General features: G+C 40.1%; 2 protein-coding genes across 3 annotated transcripts in view; both read right to left on the bottom strand.

The window, feature by feature from the left end:
- The window catches only part of RALB (RAS like proto-oncogene B), a 410,529-nt gene extending 394,773 nt beyond the window's left edge, over positions 1 to 15,756 (bottom strand). Inside the window, exons 1-4 of one of the 2 annotated variants that reach the window (XR_009745703.1) lie at positions 15,575 to 15,731; positions 12,309 to 12,517; positions 9,654 to 9,831; positions 6,174 to 7,593 (exon numbers count right to left, since the gene is read on the bottom strand). Coding sequence is in view for 1 of the 2 variants with exons in the window: in XM_061466126.1 (XP_061322110.1) it covers positions 7,474 to 7,593; positions 9,654 to 9,831; positions 12,309 to 12,517; positions 15,575 to 15,688 (621 nt within the window). In the remaining variant the exon portion in view is untranslated. Of the gene's footprint in view, positions 1 to 5,697; positions 7,594 to 9,653; positions 9,832 to 12,308; positions 12,518 to 15,574 lie in introns of those variants that run through there. The other variant, XM_061466126.1, reaches the window with a different exon arrangement.
- EPB41L5 (erythrocyte membrane protein band 4.1 like 5) overlaps positions 1 to 25,480 on the bottom strand; it is a 465,429-nt gene that overhangs the window by 312,410 nt on the left and 127,539 nt on the right. The window lies entirely within an intron of this gene.

Genomic DNA, 25,480 nt, shown 5'->3' with positions numbered 1-25,480 from the left:
TTGTTGAAGAAAGCAAGCTTCCAAACATGAAGCAAGTGTACTCAAAAGGCTTGGAAACAAAAAGACTGTGAAAGAGAACTCTCAACTTCATTTTCTAAAACATCTCATTATTTCTAAACCAAATGTAGTTTTGGAGGCCTGACTTATGCTTTTCAAGCTCCTGAGGCAAAGCTGTAAATGTGGCCTTTATTCCCACACAGGAGAAGCTCTGCTTGCCCTGCTCCCTCCATACTGTTCAGGGAGGGGAAGGGGGAAGGGGAAAGGGGGGAAGAAAAAAGGCAAATCAAACTAACTCAAACAGGCACAGTGTTATCCCTCTGCTCCACAACTGTTTGCTGCACTACTGTCATTCCTCAAATGGATTTACTGAAGGTACCACATAAGAAAAAAAGCTCTGATCTGGCTGCAGGAATGGTTGAATCACATACTTTATGTTCCTCAGGTAGGAAACAGCTTTTGTTAGCAAAGTCTGGAGGTTCCAGATCTCCTAGTGCTCATAAATCTTACTGTGGGAACTTGTTCTTTCCATAGCCTGAATCATTTTCTGCTGTCCTGCAGTCACCAGAGCTGAAACAGGAGCAGCTGACTGTAGCTGGGAATGCAAGTGCCTGTCATCCAGTGGCACTGCTCAGTACCTAGTTGGAATACAGTCACCAGTACTGAAAGGAAAGAAGGCCTATAAAATGATGAAAACAGAGACCACAGAAAGATTCTTCTACATCTGACCAGGGCACTAACTATTGTAGCTGTATTTCAAACTAAACACCTAATTCACCCTGCAGGCAACCTAGTAGGTTTTTGTTTTCATAGCTCCGCCTTCCAAGCAGGAAACAAACTTTTAACTTCTGATTTCTGAATCCTGTCATTCTGGGCAGGGATACTTTGGTCAGGGAGGTCCTAGTCTGACCAGGATTATCTCTTTCTCAAGTTCTCATCAGTCCTTATAAAAATTGAAGAGCCAGCCAGCCTGCAGATTTGCTCCTAAAAGTTTATCTTAGTCAACATTGCCATGATGGATTTCATTTAGAAGCAAGAAAGTTTGACTACTTTTTTTTTAGCTAACTACCCCCTTGCCCAGTCCAGTTTTTTTCCTTGTTTACACATACAAAACTGTAACGTCATTTTGTGGTGAGGGTAATCATGTTACAGAGCACTCTTACAGACCACATGTTGAGAAACACTCAACCAAGCAGCAAGTTCAGTTTGTTGTATGTTTTCCTTTTAAAATAAAAACAGAGCACTATTAAAGAGTGGGGAGTAACTTTCCTTGTCTCTCAATACTACATGTACATACAAGTTTGTCCTTTAATTTTTGTATTTGGCCTATGAATGAAACCAACATGCATAAAGCCTCCAATACCCTGAACTCTAGACTTTAAAAACAAACTCTATAAATTCCTTTGATTATATCAAAAGCATGGTTCTGCCTCAAGTAAAGCCAAGTGACAAAGCTCACTGAAGGGAACTTACAGTAAACTCTGGAGATTAATCAACTTTATCAGGAAGACAAGTAGAGCATATGGTCCCAGTCTCACCTCAGCATTTTACCTCCAACCCCCTTTGGGGTTATAAGGCTTAAGGGGCTATTTGCTGATACTTCCCTAGTAGATCCTATTCCCACAACAGGCACTAAGTAGTTTGAGGGAAAGAGACACTGAGGGGGCAGGGTTAGGGGAGTGTGTGTAATTAAATAGGATATTCTACATCCCTCTCCTTTAAGGCTTTCTATTTCAAAGAAAACACAGCATCTTTAGTCACCCTTAGTAACAAAAGGTTTTGTTAAGTACTGCACAGTCCCATGGAACAATGAGTATTCTTTCTGGCATTCAAATCCATGCTCAGTGAGAAGAACAAACTTAAACTTGCAATGCAAAGTGGTTTAATGCCATAGAAATTGTAAAGCCACCATCCTCATGAGGAATTGGGTGTTCTGCAGCACACTGGAATGCTAAGGCAAGAATTAACATTAGCATGGGCAAGAAGGAAATTTCTCATTTAGAACAAGGTCTCCTGCTGCATGAGAGAATCATATGGCAGAGTAACAAGAAAATAAGAACCTACTTAGAGTGGATTTTTACGTGTAATTCAGGTAGCAGATTAATAGCAGCGACCCATATGCTCGGCTGAGCACGCTGAACAGCCCCTCTCCATGGCAGAGCTCCTAACTCTTAAAGCCACAAGATGGAGCCAACAGTTCTCAGGAAGAGGTGCCCGTGCTATCCCAGGAATCCTAGGAGCATTTAGCACACAGAACCACACCAGTTAAGTGTTCTGGCTGCGGCAGAACACAGGCAAGCACAGAGGCAGAAGCCAAGCTGTATGTGTGCAATCATTCTCCGGTCCCATCCTGCTATAACTTAAGGAAGGCCTGTATCTCTCCAGAATGCAGAGCATCTGAAGAAAAATGTGCCGTTCTGGGCTTTGGGTACAGCTATGGAACACAGCTGTCCTCAGAACCCTCTCCTGCCTCCTACACAACACTTTTTCACACTACCTTTTTCCTCTGATGCAGCATATTGAGAAAAATTACTTTACTGGAAAGGAGTGCCACAGTGGTTTACATACCTATCTGAAACACAGGGCAAACACTACATAAACAAGATTATGTAAGTTGCTGCAATCCTTGCCCAGAAGTCATCAGCTAGGACATGTTCTGCTTCCAACTTGTACATGAGTAACAGCAGATACTACACCTGAAATTTACTGTGAGTCCTATTGCTATGCAAATCCAAGTTAAGCAGAATAACAGTGCATTAAATCTGTTCTGAACCATCCTGCCTCAGAGGCATCTCAGCTTCTTTACTGCAGTTTGGTCATCACAAACCAACAGAGAATAGAATACCTGGCACACTCAGAAGATTAAGAATCAATTTCTCCACAAAGTGTTGCTTATTCTGTTATTTGAGCCATAAGACTAAAGAGGAAAGCAACTTTGTCATTTATACAGTTGATACAAGCTGTCTGATCCAACTAGGCTGTGGAAAATGAGCTAGGAATGAATCAAACTACTGTACCAGTTTGGTCCCAAAACATACGCAGACTATTTCCGGAAAACTGATGACGAGGTCCTCAGTCACCTCCTCCTCCCCTCCTTTCCACAGTCTGCAATATAAATGTTACCGATTTGATACAAAGGTTACTTCCAGACGCTTAAAAAGTCAGCAGTCATCTGGTTCAAGAATCTGGGGACTACATACGCTTTTAGAATGCTGTAAAAATCAGTAACAAACAAATATTGTGTCTGTTTTTCTTTTATTATCAATAGTAATACAAATCAGTTGTATTAGCATGATAATGAAAAGTGACAAGTTTTAGACATGAAAAATGCTTGTGCAAGTTAGAGACAAAACTCTGAAAAAAAACAAATTTACATAGTATAGCATACATAGTTTAGAGGCAGTTTTATTAAATCTTGCAATCACAATCATTTACACTAAACCTCTTTCTTGGTGTTATCTCTTAACACCCTCCCCTCCCAAGAGAAACACCTGCCATTCCCATGAAGTGTGGAAACTACAGTGAAAAAAATCAGAGCTTTTTTGTTCCTCTTCCCTCCTTCTTCCAACTATAAAGTCAACAGGAGGTGAGCATTGCAACATATGCTTATAGCAATTAAAGAAAGCTTCTGTCTACATGAACTCTGAGTCGAATTGATAAACAGTATCCTTTTTTTGAGAAAGTACTTAGGGCTGACAGGCTTATCAATTCTAAGTTAATGCTTTGGAAAGCTTTAGAAAAAAGAAAAAAATATCTTGGCGAGTATTTAGTTAGATGCACTTCTTCCTGCATTCCAGATTACAGTTTTGTGCCTTAGACCTAAAGTAATCTTTAGCATTATATTAGCCAAATAGGGTTCAACTGGAACTTCACATGGCTACTAACATTTTATTGAAATTTAATGCCCCACAAGCATATGCATTCCTCTCTTCATCAAGCCAAATGTTTGCCTAGTAATTGCAGTAAAAACATTTATCTGTATAGAACACATACGGCACAAGTCACTGAAGATGTGCTTATCTTGCATCTGTACTCAGATCTGCAGAGATGCTCCTCCAAAAAAGAGGAGGGAGTCAAGTCTGCCTCTGCACTCCTAGTCATTAACCTGCTTTTTTTCATATGCTTCCCCCCATTATAATAGGTGCTTTTCTCACAGATGTTTGTTCAAACCAGAATACTGAGGCACTTGAACATTAACACCTAAGCTGCATATGGAAGACTGCATGCTCCCTGCCATTGTTAAACCATTACACAAGAATAATTTTTAAATGCATAAGTGCAAGTGCATAGTCAAGTCTTACATGACCTCCAGCTTTAAATATCCAGTTACTTCCCTACAGCCATGCTTCAGAAAGATTTAAAAGCACATTATACTGAATAAAAGAAGTCTTGGTCTTTAATTACCTAATATGCAAAGGCTTGGAATATATCAACTTCAACACAGCCTTCAGTTATCTCAGCTACACTGCACAGCTAGCAGGCAGCCACAAATACCCTCCTTACCAAAGTTCTCTGTGTTTGATGTACCTGATGTGCAAGTACTCATTTAGATTAGAAGCCAAAGCTCTATTTACTCTGCTCACAGGAAGCCCTCAAGTCCAAAGGAAGCATTTCTTTGTGCCATCTTTTACTCTCTCTAGTCAACCCACCTGATATTGATGTCCACTGATGTTCACTGAAGCAGACCTGGAAGTCATTCAAGGGCCCTCCAATCATATTGCCCCCTTTAGAAGGTTATACTTAGGCACTTCCATGATATGAGGTGGAGGCAACAAGGTTCCAGTCCAGTGGAGCAGTTTTATTGTCTTCCTTGTACAAGTCAGAACGCTTGTTGCCCACTGTTATGAAGTGGCCAAGGTAGCTGCCTTGTTTATCACGTTTTCAGCTGTAAATAGAAAGTTAAACTGAAATAGATCACAAGTACAGAACACTGAAGAGATGCAATATCAATCCATAAAGCAGCAAGCACCTTTTTCCAAGTAAATCCACCTCAGTGGTGGAGTTTTATCAGTTGGAAAAAAAAAAAATAACCTGAGAACAGCACATGGACTATAAGAGACCAATAGGAGACTATTCTCTGAGTAGAAATTAAATCTGCCCTTTCAAATACTGTCAGGTACCTTAAGACTAAAGAGATCAATGATCAAGGCATGCAAGTTTCTTGAGCCAATACAGCTGTGCTGCTCATTTGCTGAGTTCATTATTCATACAGCAAGGAAAGTTTAGTTCTGTCAGGCACATTTTACAATCAGCCTCAGAGGAGCTTGACCTAGGTAAGCTTGCCATGTGAATTCAGCTGTTGTTTATCCTTTAGGTTAATTAAGGACTTAACCTTTAGGTCTCAACTAAAACCAAACCTAAGTGAGTTAGTTGTCTTCCTCTAGGAGACATGGATTTACTGTATGCACAATATACACTCAGTTTTCTTTAGACATGGAAGCTCAAAAGGAAACACTGTTACACTATAACACTTTGTTAGACATAGCTTCAAGCGCCCATTAGGTGCTTAGGCTTTAGGCATAGATGATAGAGCTCAAGTGACAAGTTCTCCCAGCCTCTGCTTCAAAACTGTATTGTCAAGTTGGCTTTGTAATAACAATAAATTACAGTGTTCAAAGAGAAGTATCTCCAGAATTGGTTACCATTCTTTCTGCCCATACAAGATAACGTTAACAAAGAAGGAATTTAACTTGACAAGAATGAAGATTACAGCACCTTTTATTTAGTACAGTTTCCCCAATTCAATGCGTTGCCTGACAAGTTGAACTAGTTATGGAAGACAATGAGTTTGCAATAAGTCCCTGTGAAACCTCAAGCCAACAGAGGTTCTGTTATCTAACACATCTCTTTTTTCAAAGTTCAGAAGTGGAATGCACAAGAGCAATCTAGTACATGTCAAAAAATGTTTTTCAAACTCAAATTGCAATACTAAGTACTGAAACAGTATTCACTACTCATTCACCTCAAAAAGAAACTATTTGTTAATTTAGCGCTGCAGTGTACTTTACTGAACAAGCACACAGCATATTCCTTTCACCAAGTAACTGTGTTCCAAGCACTCAGGTTAAGCAAAATTCACCCTACTCCTTCAAAACAGAAGATAACCATAATTCATTGATAGACTCCACAAGAGACAGTTACTTTCCACAGTGATAGAAGTGGGCTTTTTTGGCAACTGTACTTAAACTGAATCAGAAAGCTCAGTTTAGTCAGCTGACAGGAAGACCTAAGTACTGACTTTTCCATTTCTAGGCTGGGTTTTGTTGATCAATGTCATGACCAGCAAAACTTGGCATGCATCCCCATGTGCTAGGTTGCTGTGCATCAGAAACCGTACATATAAAATTAACAGTGATAACAGATATGGCAACTGCTTAACTTCATTTGCTTTTTGACACCATAACTCACTAGCCAGCTAATCATTGAGAGGTAGCATGTACACCTCACTTATTCCAAGACATGACTGTGTGATGTGACCCATTCTTACTCAATGTTTTTGTCTTCAGCAAGACAGGAGACAGATGCAGATATTCCCACTTTTCAACATTATCACAAGTACTCCATATATAAACAAAAATGATGAAATCTACACTTTGATTTTCACTATTCCAGTACTGGGGAGGGGAGGATGATACATGTAGCACGAGTGTAACTGAGTTTAGCCACAATATATGGGAGAAACCCAGGACAGCATTTGAAGGAGGTGGTAACAATATTATTCCTTTTGTAGAAATGCTTATAGCAATTTTCTCACCCCATATCATGAGTTTAAGGATAAGAAGACAGACCAAAAGGGAATGCATCTAGCCAATATTTAAATATTTTTTTTTTTGCATTGCCTATATCAGTCTGAATGGAGTTCATAGGCTTGATTCATGAATGCTGTATTGACTAAACAGAACATGGAAGAAACTTTGTTTTGAGTTGACTCTCAACTGTCAGTTGCTGTTTCTTACATGGAGCATAGGGAAGAAGCCAGCAGATTTCAGTGTAAGAAGTATAAGTAACAACTAACAGAAGATGGAGACTCAAACCCTTTATCGGACATCAATCTAGCTTTTCTGCAGCTTGCAACATCAACGAGGGCAGCAACAGGGGGAGAAAAAAGTGCTTGAACCTGAACACCTGTGCTTGTTAAGGCTAGTAGAGGTTCAAGATAAACATTCAGAGAAACATTAACAAACTAGGAAGAAATATAAAAGTACTTTGTATAACCAAGCAGAAGGACTGTAAGTCTGAAATTATGTCTAGTTTTGAAAGACACTGGGAAGACAAAGCCTGTTCAGTTTCAGTAGGCATAGATTTTCTTGGATACCAGAAATCATTTCAAAGTTCTGTTTTCACATTTTTAAGGTGTGATATGCAAAGCAAAAGATAAGGGAGTCAATACAGACTTCCTTTCATGAATCTAGCCCTATATCCTTAGTGGTATCTTATCCATGACACCTGCAGATAGACATTTACAGTTCCCAAGCATCACAGTAAGCAACATCTTTCTTTAAAGCTTTTCTTGTTCTTGCCACTTTTCTTGCCATTCTTGTCTTTGTTTTCTGACATTTTCTTTGCTCTGATTTCTCTCATTAAATCAAAGAATACCTAGGAGGGAAAAATAAAGATTAAAACAAGATCTGTCACCAGAAAACAGATGAAACCCACTGCATTCAGCATCAAATACACATGCAGCACCACATTGCACCTAATACAGCAGAAGCGAGTCTAGACATAGATCCCAGTGACAAACTCAACATCAGAATTATGCAGCGTGTCAAATGGTGGCAAGAAGCACAATCTTACCTGGCTATCAAGTCATTCAACAGCCCTGTTTTAACAGCTTTTTATTAATTATCATTCTGAGTTCATGAGAATGTTTATCTGTGTATAGCAAACTCTTCCAGATAAATAACTCTTGTAAACTATGCAAAGAAGTATAGAGTCCAGTCCTTTTCACACAGTTACATTCTTCTCAGCAGTAATCTGCCTAGTTTATAATAGAAAAGCTGTAGCATTCAAGTCAAGAGACACAAAAAGAAAAAAAAAAAACACAAACACAAAACCTCAAGACTATGTTATAAGAAAGATCCAGCAAACATCATTACTCTGGTGTTTACCCTAAAGTTTTAACTGATTTCACCACTGTGCACCTGATGCCTCGGTACATACCACCTCAGATGCAGCAGATGTTTTACTGTAGAGAGGTATTGGAAAAAATTATTTTTAGAATTACTGAACAAGAGATTAGTGTCAACTATAGAGTTATGCTTTTCTGGTTTTAATGGAGAACTACGTAAGTTATGTACTCAGAAGACTATGCTACTAATCAGAAACAGAATAGCTGATCATTCAAAACCCTCTTAAGTGTTTCTTTTAATTCTGTTACAGTGTCAATGCACAATCACCACAATGGCCAATAACTTGTCTTAACACACACAAAGCAGTGCTTATGTGGAGAATAACCAGTATGTCACATGAACTAGTTAGATAAAACCTGAGCAAGCCTAGAGCACCACAGTAGTATACTCACAGCTAGATTGCTATTAAACTCAACTGATCAGAAAACTAGTCAAAGTATAAAGCAGGCTAGGCAGTTGCTAGTCATGAGACAGCTTACCAACAAAAGCAAGTCTAGGTGTTCATGTTCTATTACACCACCCAGTTTATGCATGTGACAGCGACTTACAAGTCAGAATGGTCCTTTACTAAGTTGAAATCATGCTATGTCCCTTATAAGCAAAAGATCTCAACTCAGGAGTTTCATATACTCAGTTTAACAAATGAGAGAAATAAGTAACATGCACAAACAGCATTTCCATTAGTAAACCAATATAGACTAGAAGAACAGGAAACTGTCTAGAAGAGTTCAAGTACAGCTAAATGTGTATGTTCTCTATCAAAGAGAAAACTGCTCAATTTTAAATCTTTAAACAAATACAGGTTACCAAGCCACACCTTTGGAGTCCTTAGGGGGCCCAGGAGTAATTTCAGATCTTCATTGGATTGGTGAAATAAAAAGGCACCCTCTTAAAAAAATATCTCCACTACACACAGAATGAAGGGAAGGCTTAAAACTGTTTTTCTCTCTACTACTGGGCAAACGCTCCGTAGTCATAATTCATCTCTTTCAGAATAACCCACCACAACTGTTTATGCAAGAAACCAGCAGCAGAAACAGAACTGTCCTGGACCAGCATGGACAAGTCAAAACATACCAGGGGCACAGCAAAAAGTTCTTTCGGCAATTCAAAATAGTCTTAGCAGGAAACAAGAATGAAATCTCTAACATTAGCCACACTACACAGTTTTTAGGGAAGGGGAACAATTCATAAGTATCTATAGCTTGCCGTTTATTGCTGTTATAATAATTGGACACAACTTATAAATAAAGCATACTTCAGAGAATCCTTAAACTAAATGGAAAGCTATTGGTTCAGGTACAAGCAGTTAAAACAAGACAATAATATTAACATGCAACATGTCTCTGGTTCCTCTAAGCTAGGTATTTGCTTAAGTGTACACATTCCAGTAAGCTAATTCATTTTTTACAATCTAGGCTTTCAGAAGCCCAACTGTGGGTTTGCTTTTATCCCAGAAAAAGTCAAGAATTAGTCACTCGGCTACTAAACAACAGTAACAATCTAATTGAGCAGATGTTGTCTTACCTTATCTACATTCGCTCTAGTTTTGGCAGAGGTTTCTACATACTGCACACCCCACTCTTCTGCCTTACTTCTAGCCTCTTCTACAGGCACTTGTCTGCGCTCTTCCAAGTCAGATTTGTTTCCTACTACCAGTAAAGGGATTTTATCCTCTTCAGCCTTCACACGCAGGATCTGTTCCCTAATGCATCAAGTATTCAAAATAACAATATCTGTGTCAGTAGCAGCAACAAAACCACACCATTATCAGGAATGGATAAAGTGGTCTGCACATTACTAGTGTTTACAAGAGTACATAACTGTATATCTACCAACAGTTGAACACACACTTTAAAATTATTCTGAGTTTAACACATTATGCTAATAAAAGCCTCACACTTCCAGGAAAACAGTTTTACCAGTTACTAACTCATCTCTAATAAGATTATCATGACAGAAAAGCAACTCACAAGAGGAGTTCCTATCTGAAGGAGAATACAAGTACCACATTTGCCAAGTTTCACCTTGGCATTCAGTCACCATCTTAGATGTCCCAGTCTGTATCCCACTTCAGTACGGATCTGGGCAACATCAAGGATTTGCCAAGGCAGTAGACTGGGAACAGCATAAGTAGCTAGCAGATATAACTCTTAATGGCTACCTAAACTTTACACAAAAGGAGTTACTAACTAGTGCTGAACTAAAATGCTAGCAACCTTCCTCCTTCAAAGACTCCAAGAAAATATTTGAACCATCAGCATTAACCTGCCTATCCCTCTGTCGTTCTATCATATCATCTAGGACCTATCGTATCATCTATTGATAGCATATCATCAATATCATATTGATGATGATGAAATGATCAATCTAGCACAATATCATCAATATCTTATTGTCTAGGACCTATCAGTGTCCAGGAAAGGAGACATGTCAGTCTCAACATCTGCGCTATTACTGGAGCGAAACAGGTTGAAACTAGACTGACACATGTTGCTGTCCATCTAGGATACTGGAATAACTGTACCAGTCTAGTTATTTTTAGATTGCTTCATTTTGTTATGAGCAAGAGCCAAACTAGGTATGACCATGGTGCTACACCCCCTCATCCCACAGTTACCAGACTACTTCAAATGCCTGCACTTTCCATCCACAAAGTAACTGAATGTATATAGAGTACATGAGAATCTAAAATAGGGTTAACACTGAAGCAGAAAATCTGCTGTTGCATTCAACTGTACCTTCACACATTTTCAGATTAGAGGCACCAAAAACACACTGAATGCATAGCATGAGAGCTAGGGATTAAAGACAAGCCCATAGTTCATTCGGTATTCAACTTCTTCTAATTTAAGAAGTCTAGAAGTTAGAGAATCAATAATGCCAATAGCCCATGATGCTGGTGACTCATACTACCCATTCCCTCCACCTTCCTGGGGAAGGGTTTTCCAAGGAGCTTTCAGGTCCTTCTTGCTCATCTTCAGGGCTAGCATTGCCTTTTTTCACTGTTTTGTTGTGCTGGAATCATAAACCAACACACAGTTAACCTAGTCACAGAAGTCTGACAAAAAAAAACACAAACTGCCAAGATAAACACTCCTACTCCTTTTCATCCAAAGCCTTAAGCCTTGGGTTTAACCTTCTATTTTGCTTAAGCACAAAAAGCTAAAACCAAGGCTGGCTACTTCCAAGTGTCTTTATGTTTTGTTTTCTTTTCTAATTGCATCTTTTTTCTCCATCTTATGCCGGCATCAGTCCAAATACTCAGTTTGCAGCTCCACAACAGTTCAACTGCTTAAGTGCTTTCAGTACTCCAGTTAGAGCAAACTAAGCAGAACAGGTCTGCAACATAAGGCAGACTGATACAGAGCTTTTTTCTGGCAAACGCAGGGAACTCCTAACACTTCCCTATTTTTTGGCAAGTTTTACATCAAGTTTACAGCTGTCCTACAGAATCTGTGGATTACCTTCTACACTGAGGCAACAACTATTATCAAATAAGAGTTAGAACACTTGCCCTGAAGAACCTGGCTACACGAATTCCAAGACCAGAATAATGGTATAACCCCCTTGTTTTTCTTTTATGATACACAAGCAATTTCTGTGCTCAATCTGGTGACTTCCACATTAGACTTGCTAATCCCAAGAACAAAAATGGAAGTGTTTATTACTACTGTGTGTCTTTCTAGGAATGCATCTGCCTACAATAGTACCACTTGGCTGCCAACCCTTGCTTGGCACCAATCCATACCTGAGAGTACAGGCTAATCCTTCCTTTCCTTAGAGCACCTGCTTCTAGCAGTAAGCAATAGTGTCTGAAACCTGGCAAAAGTCAAGCTTAATTCCAGAAGCACTGCTCTAAGATAATTAAATTTCACATCCATGAAGACTGAAAATTGGCTTGAACACACATGTTTTAGGAGTCCAAGAGTCTATTACTTGCCTGAAGTTGCTGCTGATGTAATGTACTCACATAAGTTGCAGGCATGAAGACAAATAAAGCCAGAGGCTGGATACCAGGATTTACATTACCAGTTACTGAGAGCAAAATGGTTGGATTGCCACTTCTATTAACCAAATGGTAGCAGACAAAAAGGATGAAGAGTTGTAGCTTTTAAAAAGAGTTGTCCGAGCAATATAGGAACCAGATAATCCTCACTGCATGGGACAGAAACTACTTACCGAAATTCTGCTGTTGCTGTGAAAGATTCATGCTCTGTTATTGAGAAGACTAGAAGAAACCCTTCCCCACTGCGGAAATAGTTGTCTCTGATAGCAGCATAATCCTCCTGTCCTGCTGTATCCAGAATGTCTATCTGAACTTCCTCACCGTCGAGAACTACTTTCTTTCTGTAGCTGTCAGCCTTGGTAGGTTCATAGTCTTCTACAAACTGAATATGATAAGTGATTAGTGTTTAAAATTACTCTCGAATGATCTCAGTATTTGTTCATATCTACTCTCTTTCACTGGAGCGTCATTTAAATTCCCCAAAACCTCATAATTCAGCCAGCTACTAAGTTCCACCACTTTTAAGTTTTCCTGTAAAAAGCAAATTATTTAAGGACTTAATACATCAAAGAGCTAGTCTGCCTAGTCAAGAGAAACTGTTGCTACATGAAATGGTCAGCAATTTCAGCTTAATTTAAGAGCTGAAGACACAGTATAAGCTACCAGCATTCTGATGGCATTATCCAGATCTCCCACTTCAAGAAAAGACATTTGAGTGTACTTCAAGTACAGGTATCTATACTATGTCCAACACAGCACAAGCAATCCAGGAGGTTCTTCAATTGTGTGGAAAGCAACCTCCTCCTGCAAGTGAGAGAAGAGCTGACAAGGAAAGGTGCCATGCTTGACCTCACGCTCACCAGCACCAAGGTCTGGCATCAAGAATCACAGAAAGGGCTTCTATATATGTCACTAACAAAAGACAGACTAGGGGTAATGTGGGCACTCTTCGGAAGGAAACAGGAGACCCCTGACTACCCTGGATTTGGAGAAAGAAGAGGTTCGCAATAACTTTGCCTCAGTCTTCACTGGCAAATGCTCTTACCATGCCACTCAAGCCTTGGAAAGCAGATGCAGGGACTCTGAGAATGAAGACCTTAGGTCCACTGTAGGAGAGGATCAGGCTCAATATCATTTTAGGAACCTGAATGTGCACAAGTCCACGGGACCTGATAAAATCCATCCGCGGGTCCTGCAGGACCTGGCAAATGAAGTTGCTAAGCCACTGTCTATCATATTTGAAAAATCATAGCAGTCAGGTGAAGTTCCCAACAACTGGAAAAAGGGGAATATAACCCCCATTTTCAAGAAGGGGAAAATGGAAGATCCAGGGAACTACAGACCAGTCAGTCTCACCTCTGTGCCTTGCAAAATCTTGGAGCAGATTCTCCTAGAAACCATGCTAAGGCACATGAAAAACAACAAGGTGGTTGGTGACAGCCAGCATGGCTTCACTGAGGGCAAATCATGCCTGATGAGTTTGCTGGCCATCTATGATGGGGCTACAGAACTGATAAATAGGGGCAAAGCAGTTTATGTCATCTACTTGGACGTGTGCAAGGCATTCAACACTATCCCACATGACATCTTTGTCTCCCAACTGGAGAAATATCAATTTGATGGATGAACCACTCAGCGGATAAAGAATCGGCTGGATAGCCACACACCAAGTGTTGCAGTCAACAGCCCAATGTCCAACTGGAGACGAGTAATGAGTGGTGTCCCTCAGGGGTCAGTGCTGGGACCCATCCTGTTCAAAATCTTCACTGGCAAAATGGACAGTGGGATGGAGTGTACCCTCAGCAAGTTTGCCAATGACACCAAGCTGTGTGGTTCATTTGACACGCTGGAGACACGGGATGCCATCCAGAAGGGCCTTGACACGCTTGAGAAGTGGGCTGATGCCAACCTCATTAAGTTCAACCAAGCCAAGTGCAAAGTCCTGCACCTGGATCGGGGCAATCCCAGGCACAGCTACAGGTTGGGCAGAGAAGAGATTCAGAGCAGCCCTGCAGAGAAGGACTTGGGGGTGTTGGTCAACAAGAACCTGAACATGAGCAGCCCAGAAAGCCAACCATATCCTGGGCTGCATCAGAAGAAGCGTGACCAGCAAGTTGAAGAAGGTGATCCTGCCCCTCTAACTCTGTTATTGTGAGACCCCAACTTGGAGTATTGTGTGCAGTTCTGGTGTCCTCAACATAAAAAGGACATGGAACTGTTGGAGCAAGTCCACAGGAGGGCCACAAGGATGATCAAGGAGGCTGAAGCACCTTCTGTATGAAGGCAGGCTGAGCAAATTGGGGCTGCTCAGCCTGGAGAAGAGAAGGCTGCATGGAAACCTCATAACAGCCTTCCAGCATCTGAAGGGGGCCTACGAGGATGCTGGAGAGGGACTCTTCATTAGGGACTGTGATGATGGGATTAAACTCAAACAGGGGAAGTTCAGGTTAGATATAAGGAAGAAGATCCTTACTGTGAGGGTGGTGAGGCACTGGAACAGGTTGCCCAGGGAAGTTGTGAATGCTCCATCCCTAGAAGCGTTAAAAGCCAGGTTTTACAGAGCCTTGGTTGACATGGTCTAGTGTGAGGTGTCTCTGCCCATGGCAGGGGGCGTGGAACTAGATGATCTGAAGGTCCTTTCCAACCCAAGCCATTCTATGATTCTATGATCTGAAGCTTCAACAGATACAGATGACAGCATCCAGCTGCTGAACATGAAAAACTGCTCCGTAATTAGACAGGCATGTACTTTAGTCTGTTTAGTATTGATCAGACCCACAAAGCCCCTGCCAGTTTCACTTTCACTTCTGATCTGACAGCAGATGTCCAACATAGGCTCCTTCCCTAATTCCTTTCTCTCGGCATCAAAGTACAACAAAAGGCTGTGGCATGAGCCTGATTAAGCTGGCCTTCACTAATGACTATGTCATCTGTTCAGATACTCACATTACTACAGCACGTGTGGACAGCTTATAGATAAATACTAACTTCTGAATTACAAGATACAGACAATACTAGTCTGGATTGTCTGATTTAGCTTCCTTTGTAGCAGTAGGAAAGCATTCATGCTATGAATATGCCTACATCATCTGGCTCTGAATGAGGTAGAATGCTTACTTCTGACTTCACCCTTAGCTGGCCTAAAAGAAACTGCAACAAAAGTAGAGTTGAATGCCAACTGCTAACGGCCTCCATACACTCAAAGAAGAACATGCACATTATGCATGTGTTTTGAAGACTGTACTTTCACCAATAAGAATCAATTTTGCCACCCTTAGTCAAAGGGGTTCCCAGAAAACACCCTTCCCAGATTCCTACATTCCTCTCCTGCCAGGCAGGTCATCAGGACTTTTCGCTATTTAGCTTCCCTGTCCCACTAAAAAGTTTATGAAGTTGTACCTACTGGTACTTTAGAGTAGCTGAACTCAAAGCTACTTACCTCATCATACATAAATTGAAGAGTGAGTGCAGATTTGCCCACGCCTCCACTGCCAACCATAATTACTTTATGGAGGGCCAAGGAACTCTGGTTCTTGCTCTTGCTGGCAGCCATTGTCCTGCTTGCCACAGATGACGTGCCAAGGAACAAATTAAATCTGCAGACAGAAGAAATAGTCACCATTCATGACACTGGTGACATCATGGCAGCATGAATGTAAAGCATCTTACTAGTGTTGAAAGATCAGGTTAAAACCCTGCCCAGCAAGTCTGAAGAATTGGTCACTTCAATGCACTGGCAAGCATTTTAGCCTGGAGAAGAGAAAGCTGTGTGGAGACCTCACAGCAGCCTTCCACTATCTGAAGTGGGCCTACAAGGATGCTGGAGAGAGACTCTTCATTAGGGATTGCAGTGATAGGACAAGGGGTAATGGGTTAAAACTTAAACAGGGGAAGTTTAGTTTAGACATACGGAAGAAGTTCTTTACTGTGAGGGTGGTGAGGCACTGGAATGGGTTTGCCCAAGGAGGCTGTGAATGCCCCATCCCTAGCTGTGTTCAAGGCCAAGGTGGACAGAGCCTTGGGTGGCATGGTTTAGGTGTGAGGTGTCCCTACCCATGGCAGGGGGGTTGGAACTAGATGATCTGAAGGTCCTTTCCAACCCTAACTCTTCTATGATTGTATGATTCTAGACCATGTCACTGATGTCTCAAGTATCCGTGGGACAAGGTATTAGAACAAATAGCTTCTATTTATGACAATAATACCATTAATAGAAGTGCCAAAAGTTTCTCAAAGCAGCTACTAGCTGAGCAAGGTATTCTTATTTGTAAACCCATACTACATGACTGCTATCTAGAGTTCACAAAGGGGAGGAAAAAGAAGAAAAAAACAAAAACCAAAAACAAACAAAAAACCCACAACAAACAACACACTGTCAAACACAAAATTAAGTGGTTCTTATTGTTCTTATAAGGCTTTACACATCTTTAAAATATTTAATGTTTGTGCAGCTTAGTTTCAACCTGGAAGCAGAGCTATACCTTAGGTCTGCTTATAGGTAGAAAGCTACTTTTGATATCTTCTCTATATGGGCTAAGAAAAAAGCCGAGACAGACAGTAAATTCTGGTAGGAACAAGTTGCAAAAGCTTCCAGAAGAAAGTCGTATGACATGGCACTAGCAATTATTTTATACTCTCTGCCTTTTGATGCTGCAAATCTAATTTGCTTTGGGGAGTGGGGGGGAATCCTGCTTTACTGAAGAAATTCTTAATCCCTATTCTCCTGATGTTACAAAGCCATGAAAGAGTAAGCTTCAATAAACGAGAACTAGCTAATAAGCCTTTGTTTGTGTGTTATGCAAACAGTAATTAAGTGCTGAAGACATCTTAAAAATAATACACGGGGGACAAAACCAGAAGAAGTGACCAATACAAAAAGATTGTATCACTTGTCAGGATTCCCACACACAAAAAAAACGTAGATGGGTATTCCAGCAATATGATGGCCTTAAGGGGGATGCTAGGAGAGCAACACTTTCATCCCCACAGCAGGACAACCAAGGGCCCAGCTGTTTCTATCTTGGCAGAGTATTGTAAGAACAGCAGACCATTCAGGAAATACCACTATCAGAATACTATCAGAAGAGGCTGTACCACCCTTGATTTATAGCAGCAACCATTATTCCAGAAGTACAGAAGTAAGAGGCCTATAAGGAGCCTCAAATTTTCCAGGACATGATTACTTCAGAATGACAGTAGCATTGCCACACCACATCACCACATTCTACTGGATAGAAATACAAGACCTACAGTAGAAGTTCGAGTAGTATACTGGAAAAAACTTCAGGATGGCTGTCTACCCTAAATAAAATTAACTAGAGAGTAAAGAATTCACAACCTACAAACACACCATACTTAGCCTGGAAGGGACCTTTGGATGCTGTCCAGTCCAAACCTCTCCCTTAAAGCAGTTTTCTCCAAGCAGTCCAGTTTGTGTGCCTTGTGTTTTGAGGTTGACAATTCCATGACCAATCTAGGCAACCTGCCTTGGGGTACACTGATGGTTAAGATCCTTCCCCCATGTCATGACTTGATGCTCTCAAAAGCAACAAATCAAAACCTAAATTCTCTTTTGTTCTTGTACATAGTAGTCAACATGTCAACAATCAAGAAGTGCCCTCAGGACAGCATTTTCAAACATCTAAGCAGTAGTATTTTTCCATGCAGAGTTCTTTTTACTCACACCTGTTTGCTACACAGGTTTAGTACAGCAATGCAAATTAATCATCTTTAAGTGTTCATTCTGGGATAAACATGGGTAAGTAAACGCAGATATTTTCCTCTGGTAATCTTCCATATCATGCTATACATCAGCTGCTTCATCCAGGACACTTCTTTGTGCAAAAATTGGATGTGACAACTCCTGCTTCGCAAAGATTTTCCCCGTACAGCACAAACACATTTGTGCTGGGGACAGTGAACTCTGCTATTACCCAAGGGATTCCTAACCAGAAGAGGACTGCAAGCTTGATTTATAGGTATTAGTCACCAGGGAGGCAGGGGACAAGAGGGGACTACAGAGCTCCCCACCAGCAGAATGTGGAACAACCAGGAGAAAACACAACAGGTAGTATTTGAACTCCAGAAGGTGTTGCTGAAGGCTTTCTTTGCTTATGGTCCATGTGTTCAGATGTACACATGTCCACAGACTGACTGAACAAATGAGATTATTTTTTGAGTTTGGGGGACTTTTAAGTGTTCCAGTAATAGCACTGCTTGTTCTTAATGATTTTTAGATAATATTATTTTCTCTTAGTTTAGGAGTAGTCTGGCTTTGACAGTAATAGATAAGATGCTTTCTGGAGAGGCCAAATGACCCTTAGAAACTCTTCAGTGTAATCATGACTGGCTTTAACTTTTTGAGTATTCCTTTAAGAAGCATCCTAAGGTTGAGGGAACTGCTGTGTTATCTAACACAAAGCTTTCAAGTTAAACATATTTCTGGCAACACAAGCTTAGTGCTTCTGCCTATTAAGGTGCCCTAAGTACACTGCGTCACGCAACTGCATGTAATAAGATGTTTACTAACAACCAAGAGAGGAGACAGCAACTTTTTTCCTCTTGTCAATACATGTAACACATTTTTACTTCATCATATTAAAGGAATAGCTGTCTCTTCGGTAAAATACTGACCAGTGTGATTTAAAACAAGCTCATCATAGATGTGTGGGGAAAGAATACCTAAATACTTCCTTCTCTATCCCACCTCAACACTGGCCAGTAGAAACTACAAGCTCCACCTTACAGTACTACCTGACTTGTAACAAAGCATAATATTAAGCAAACCTCATCCAATACCATAAAGATTTACAGTTTGATTGCATCTAAAGCTAGCCCAGCTCTTAACGGCCAAGGTACTTGACCCTCACTGAGGAGCTGCTACAAACGCCACTTGAATCTTTTGGAGTATCAACACTACATGAACCCTCTGAATGCAGGTACCTGCTTATAATACAGCCCTTACCTAGTATGCCTTTATTGAAATCGTAGAAGCTTCACACAAGGCATCTCTTCTTCAGTGGAAACAGAAGGAGTATGGCCCCCTCCAGCCCCAGAATACCCAGGCAGTAGAGAACAAGACAAGGCTGAAACAGTGTGGCACAGGTAGTATCAGTTCAGAAGTACCAGTGTTTTTAAAACAGGCCAACCACTGGTTCAGAAAGGGGCATGGTGAGATTTTAATAGGAATGCTCTAATAAAACCAACAAGAGGAGTTATTGGAGCCAACTCTGTTTACTTGTATTCCCACTTCTGCAGCTCAAGAAACAATTTACACACCATGGTTCAAAGCTCACATCTAGGAGTTCCCTGAGGTTAAAAAAAAAAAAATAATTAACACAAGCTCTCTGCTCAATCATTTCTAGGTAGGCAAAGATGAATTTCATCCCATTTTGTAGATTAAGCATCCCTGAGGCAGTCAAGACAGACATTAACTCATCTGTTTCTTACAAAATATGAAGTCTTGGGAAATCCGACCACCTCTCAAAAAAACAGCAGTGTCTAGAAGAACCTGTGATGACTGCAGTTGCTTTTAAAACATTATTCAATTTCCTTCAGTTTGAGAGTGTAAATTTAAGGCCAAGAGTCTTAATACATCTGCTGAAGAGCCCACCCTCAATAAGCATCCAGAAAAGTCACCTAATTCTGTGGTATGTATTCCTTCCTCTTCCATATTGCTCTTCACTAGCTGGAAAATAAACTGTGCCCAGGCAACATGATTTACCCTCCTCCAACAGGGTAAGAAGCAATCCAGTCAGTTTAATTTTAATCTGTCATTTTACCCTTAAAATTGAATGACACCACATTGAACTTTGTGTAGCAAGTGTCAAACTGGAGGGGAAAAAAAAAAAAGGCAAAACAAAAGAACCACAAAAAAAGAAACAAAGAAAACCCTTCTGAAAAATTTTTTTTTCAGGGATTTCTTCTGGTTACAGACAATCCTGAGTAAAAACAAATAAAAAATACACACACACACAAAAAAAACAAGAATAAAAAACACCACAAAAAAACCAACACACAACCAAAACCTAAAAAGCCCTCAAGTGCTTTCAACACCCTCCAGGTTAAAGCATAAACTTATTCAGGCAGTCTTTCATCTTTAAGAAGGTAGAAGCAATTACCTGCTTCATCTGCTTTAAAAGGTAAAGCCATTGACTTAACTTTGCATTTGTTTTAGAATAGGTTAAACAAAGACATATGTACAATAGAAGCTTTGTGGTGCTAGTGAAAGATGCTCCTCAGACCAAGAGATAAAGGTTACATGAGAAGACAGGCTGGCCACATGAAGCACAGCAAGATTTACAAATCAAACCACAGTAGTTACTAAAAAACTGTTTTGATTTAGACTTCTGAAGATCTGTACTTGGCCAGAGGACTAATCAAACCATGCCACCCTTAGTATAAGAAATCTAACCCTATGCTTTTACCAACTATTTCAGCCTTCCCTTGCCTTACCTGTTTAGAGTACAACTTCTCCAGGTTAACTAAGGCCTCCTGCTGTAGTAAAACCTGAAGTGTTGTGTCATTCTTGGCTGGTCCCCCAAACCTGAACACTTCAAGGTAGTTTACAAATAGCTTCATAAACATCAAACTTAAGCATCAGTTTGCTATTTTCCCACCCACTCCTCAGCCTAAACAGTCAAACTGTTCAGAACAGTTAACAAAGAGGACTGGTTTACCTAATGCCAAGATTCAGAGCCTATTACTGAATAACTAATGTATTTCAAACCAGACTGCACTTTCATGTCCTTTTTTTACTTCACCTGCATTAAGACTCCACAGTTGTACAGTCACTTAAAGGAAAAAGTACTTGTCACTTCACAAGAAAGGAACCCATTTTGCTACAGACCATGCAAATACATTGAAGAAAAAAAAAAACACAAAACAGTAGACTTCACTAAGTCTACCTGTTTTCCAGTAAATATTCTTTTACTATAATAAAAAAGTACTCTAATTGGAGCTTTAATTGAAATTGCTTCTAGTTCTTCCAATTTAGTTGGAGATTTAAAGCTGAAAGAAAGCTCTAAGCTCAAAATTGCCAAGATCAGCCCTTGTTCTCTTGCTGCGCAGCTGATATCTTTGGGCATTTATTTTCATTGCTATCCTGCCACTGAAAGCAGCCATTCTTTGGATTTTTAAACAGGATTCTAGAAACCCTTAGCCCAATAGCTTGACAGAGGAGCTTTGTTAAACCCTTCAGATACCTACTTTTAAGGGAAAATCTGGGTATTCAACTTATTAAAAGACTTAAATGATGTAATCAAAAGCAAGCACAGAAAGGACAAGGTTTTGCAACAGTATTTTTGTGACCCTCATTTATCAGAGCATGAATTAGAGGCTTTGAGGTGTTTGGTTGTGATATGCCCACAAGAATGCAGTCACAGAAATTCCCTGGATCACAAAACTAATTAACAATCTCACTGAGCTATGAACCGTAAGAGCTCCTCAGTTGTTCTGAGGCTAACCAGAAAATATTTAAGTACTGAAATTCCATTAGCTTTCAATGGACTGTAAATGCTCCAACTGGTAATTCAACTACTTTAAAAGTTCATTTGAGATTAAGTAGCATATTTAATGCTACTAAAAATTTTAGGATATGCTGGCTAAAAATAAAAATGCTACTTTATCTTCTTTTGCTGTGCCAATACCTTATTTCTTGGCACTTCTCCTGATTTTTGTTTTCAAGCTGAAAAGAGATTATGTGTTTGGCAGAAATTCCTGCCTGGAATATCCTTGTATCCTTCCCCATGTACTGCTGAGTGTTTCTACCTTCCCAGTTGTGGTAACAGATTTTTCCCAGGCCATGCTTAATCAGATCAAGGAATTTATTCAGCTCAAGATGTCCAGCAGAACAAGTTGGAACAGCAGTTTCACAGCCCCATTTATATTACCAAATATAAATATTTCTAAAACATTTCTAAATATATCTATATACTATCACCATGCTCTCTCCTTCAGTTCCCTCTTTCTTGCCCCCAGCTGTTCAATCCCATGTCCTCCCACAAGACAGCCACTCAGTATGGGTGACTGGGTCTGCCATTCATACCAGCAAGGCCACATGCCTCAGTGCCAGTGTCAAGGTAAGGGAAGGAAAACACTTTGTACAACTGAGGCCAAAGAAGGTAGAACTACAGCAGCCAAATGGTACTTATATTACTACAAAAGTGGGCAATTCCCTTATCCTGTTCATACTATACTCCTTAGACAAGTGTGCTGGTGCAGCTGACACCTTGCTGAAGTGTCCAGGCTGAGCACCAGAACGAAACCCAAGCCTGAGATTTGCTTTTGGTAATCCAGCATTTTCTCTCTCCACTGCAGGCTTACAGCTGGCAAAGGTAAGGGCACTGGACAGGAAACTAGAAATGGCTTTGGAAAACTTTATTTTTTTAACATCAGGAGAAAAAGAAAGAATTTAGGTGAAGTAACTACTTTATTCTGTACACATGAAGGGTATATTCTTTATAGACTAGATCCTTGTTGGAAGAGGCGGTAACAGCCATACCCCTAAATGTTACAGGAAAAACTGCAGATTTAATATATTATTTACTTGATACACTGATGGCTACAAATTTACATTACACTAGGTTCAACTAATTAGAATTAGTTACTAATCCCACCAAAAAAAAAAACAGAATTGTATGTACATTGAAACACATCAGCTGTCACAGCTACTATCTAGCAGCAGCTATACATATACTGCTAGTTAATAGATGCAAGAAGCAAGCCCAAGGCAGATTGAAGGCATTGCAGTGGTTTAAGGTTAAACCAGAACCTAAAGCTAGACCATGATTGTTCCCCATGTCCCACAAGGCTGGGGGAAGGATTTGTACAGCTTGAACAGTTTTAATTCAGGAATTGCATTTCATTAAATCCAATTACTCTTAGCTTGCAGAAGAAAGCCTGTATGATGAACCTGAACTGCAGGAGAGTCCCTAGGATTTGCTTATATGGGGCATAACATATGCAGTATAAAAGCAGTATTTTTAATTTACTTGTGATCAGGAATCCTCCCTACATGCTTTCCATGCTGGGACCCAGAGATCACAGTAAATATTTTACACTGTCAATGGCATCAGACATCTGGCTACTGGATGCCAGCCAGTTAAGAATGTCTGCTACTTAACCTAAGCCTTCACACCGTATCTGACTTTTCAGTACTCCACATATTTACATGCAAAATCATCTTCAGCTCTCCACTTAAGAATGGTTTAATACAATCAAGTGATCTTCAGAAGAATGGACTTGCCATACCAGACTTCCAGTATTTTTCTGGCACATGCCGTTATGTAGAGTAAGATGAACAATGGGAGACTCCCAGATGTATTGCTACTTTAAGGACAAAAATTACCCTAGCAACCTACAGAGCCCAGCACACTGTTCTTCACAACAGGTTCTAGACAGCCTTATAAGGTGGGATTGTCCAAGTCCATCTTCAGATATGGGTCACCAGACTAGTGATCTATTTTAACTACAAAAGACTTGTATATACTCAGCATATTCCTCCTCACCATCCTTGCCAAGCACAGCCCAACTTTGCTTATGAGTTTTCAGAGAGATGCATCATTATAGCTTAGAAACTGAATCTAAGAGCAGCAGGTATTTACTTACTAGATAAAATTCTCAAACATATTCACTCTCACATCACTCAGTAAGGGACCATTTTAGACTATTCATTAATGGTCTAAAATGCAGACAAGTAGACAGACAATATCTTACTTGTCAGCAGTAATTTCAAGGTAATAACCTTGCTTAGAACAATCTTAATGTCCAAGGAAAACTGGAGCTAAACCCTATTCGAGTCTGCTGCAAGGTTCCATATTTTAATGCAACCAGCAAAGGTTTAGTGATAGGAAGGACTCAGTTGGGTCAATCTGAGCATCAGAAGAGTAGCAGTTTAAAGCAACCCTTTAAACTAAAGCCAGACCTTATACTAAACTGAAATGCAGTTAAATGTATACATATAACTGTTCCTAAGGGACATAAACAGCTGGGGGTTTTGAGAAATCCCTTAGAATGGAAGAAAAATATCTGAGTAATTGTTTATCAGTAACTGAGTAAAGAGAAAGGTCTACCCTTAAATAGTACTTTAAGGCACTTTAGCACCTACAAAAAGAAAGTCACTTATATTTATGTTTAACTAAAGGTTGCAAAGGTCATGATACAAAGTTAATACTCTTAACAGACAGGTAACAACTGTATCAAGAGATTTATCACTGCATGTAGGCATCCCAAGACAGTACTGTTTTGCAATACTACAGTCACATGCAATCTATACAGCCTTGCAAGTCATCTTAACTGGAGCTTGAATACAGACACTAGATTGCAAGCTTTATTTCTGCAGCTTCATTTTGGTCTTAGGGTATCTTCACACAGATGTATGTAAAACATGCATTTCATTGTAATTATTCAGTTTTTGTCACAGGCATCTCCATTTCCTAGCCCAATAAAGCAGTGCACAGTTTTCCCCTTAGTCTTTAGAAATACAAAGACCAACCAACCAAGAGAAGAATTATGGAAGGCAGCATTAAAGATACTATTAACATAAGAGGACAGAGTTACACAAAAGCCTTCCCAATTTACTACCAAGCTAAGACACCAAGATGATTCCTGCTTAAAGAAACCACACAGCTCATCTCAAAATTGAACTCAGTAAGAAGAAATGCAGCTACCTGGCTGTGCAGTAATGCATTTACACAACTGCAGTCTGCTAGTCACCCATGTAAGTGGTTCTAAGTGGACAGATGACAATAATCCATGTATGTTTGCAGTATGTATACTGAATGCATACAAAACATTGGAAATACCTGCAAGAACAGCAGCTAGCAGTTGTCCCCACTGCTGTTCCACTTTATCTACTGAACCATAAAATTTACGAGGTCATCTCCTCTAGATTAGGCATGAAGATAGAATACAGAGTGCTGCACCCCTACAGTCATCAGGTGAGTCATCTCTACCCAGACTTCCTCATAGAGAATGGATGTAAACTGGCAGTTTTCCCAACAGGATTCTTTATAGATCCTAATGGGGATCATAAAAAAAAAACCCACACACCAAACCCAGAGACAATGTAATGGTTGGAAGACTGCCAATACCACAGCATGCATCAACTGTCTAGGGAAAGTAACACAACTTAGTTTGTATTCATGCTACTACAATGTCAGAGAACCCAACTCTTTACCAATGTACAGAGAGACCTAACATGGCACTGTACCTCTGTGCCTTCTGGAAATCATCACTATTTGGAAACTTGAATTTCTGTCCTGGATGCAGCATCAGCTCCAATGACACTAACAAACACATGAGTAAGAGACAACAGCAACAAGGCAGAGATATTCAGAATTACCCC

This window comes from Pezoporus flaviventris, unplaced genomic scaffold (genome assembly GCF_033815535.1).
Source record: "Pezoporus flaviventris isolate CSIRO_AGI_PZ_B2104156 unplaced genomic scaffold, CSIRO_AGI_Pfla_v1 ptg000001l, whole genome shotgun sequence".
NCBI lineage: Eukaryota > Metazoa > Chordata > Aves > Psittaciformes > Psittacidae > Pezoporus > Pezoporus flaviventris.
This window is presented reverse-complemented; position numbering and strand designations above follow the sequence as displayed.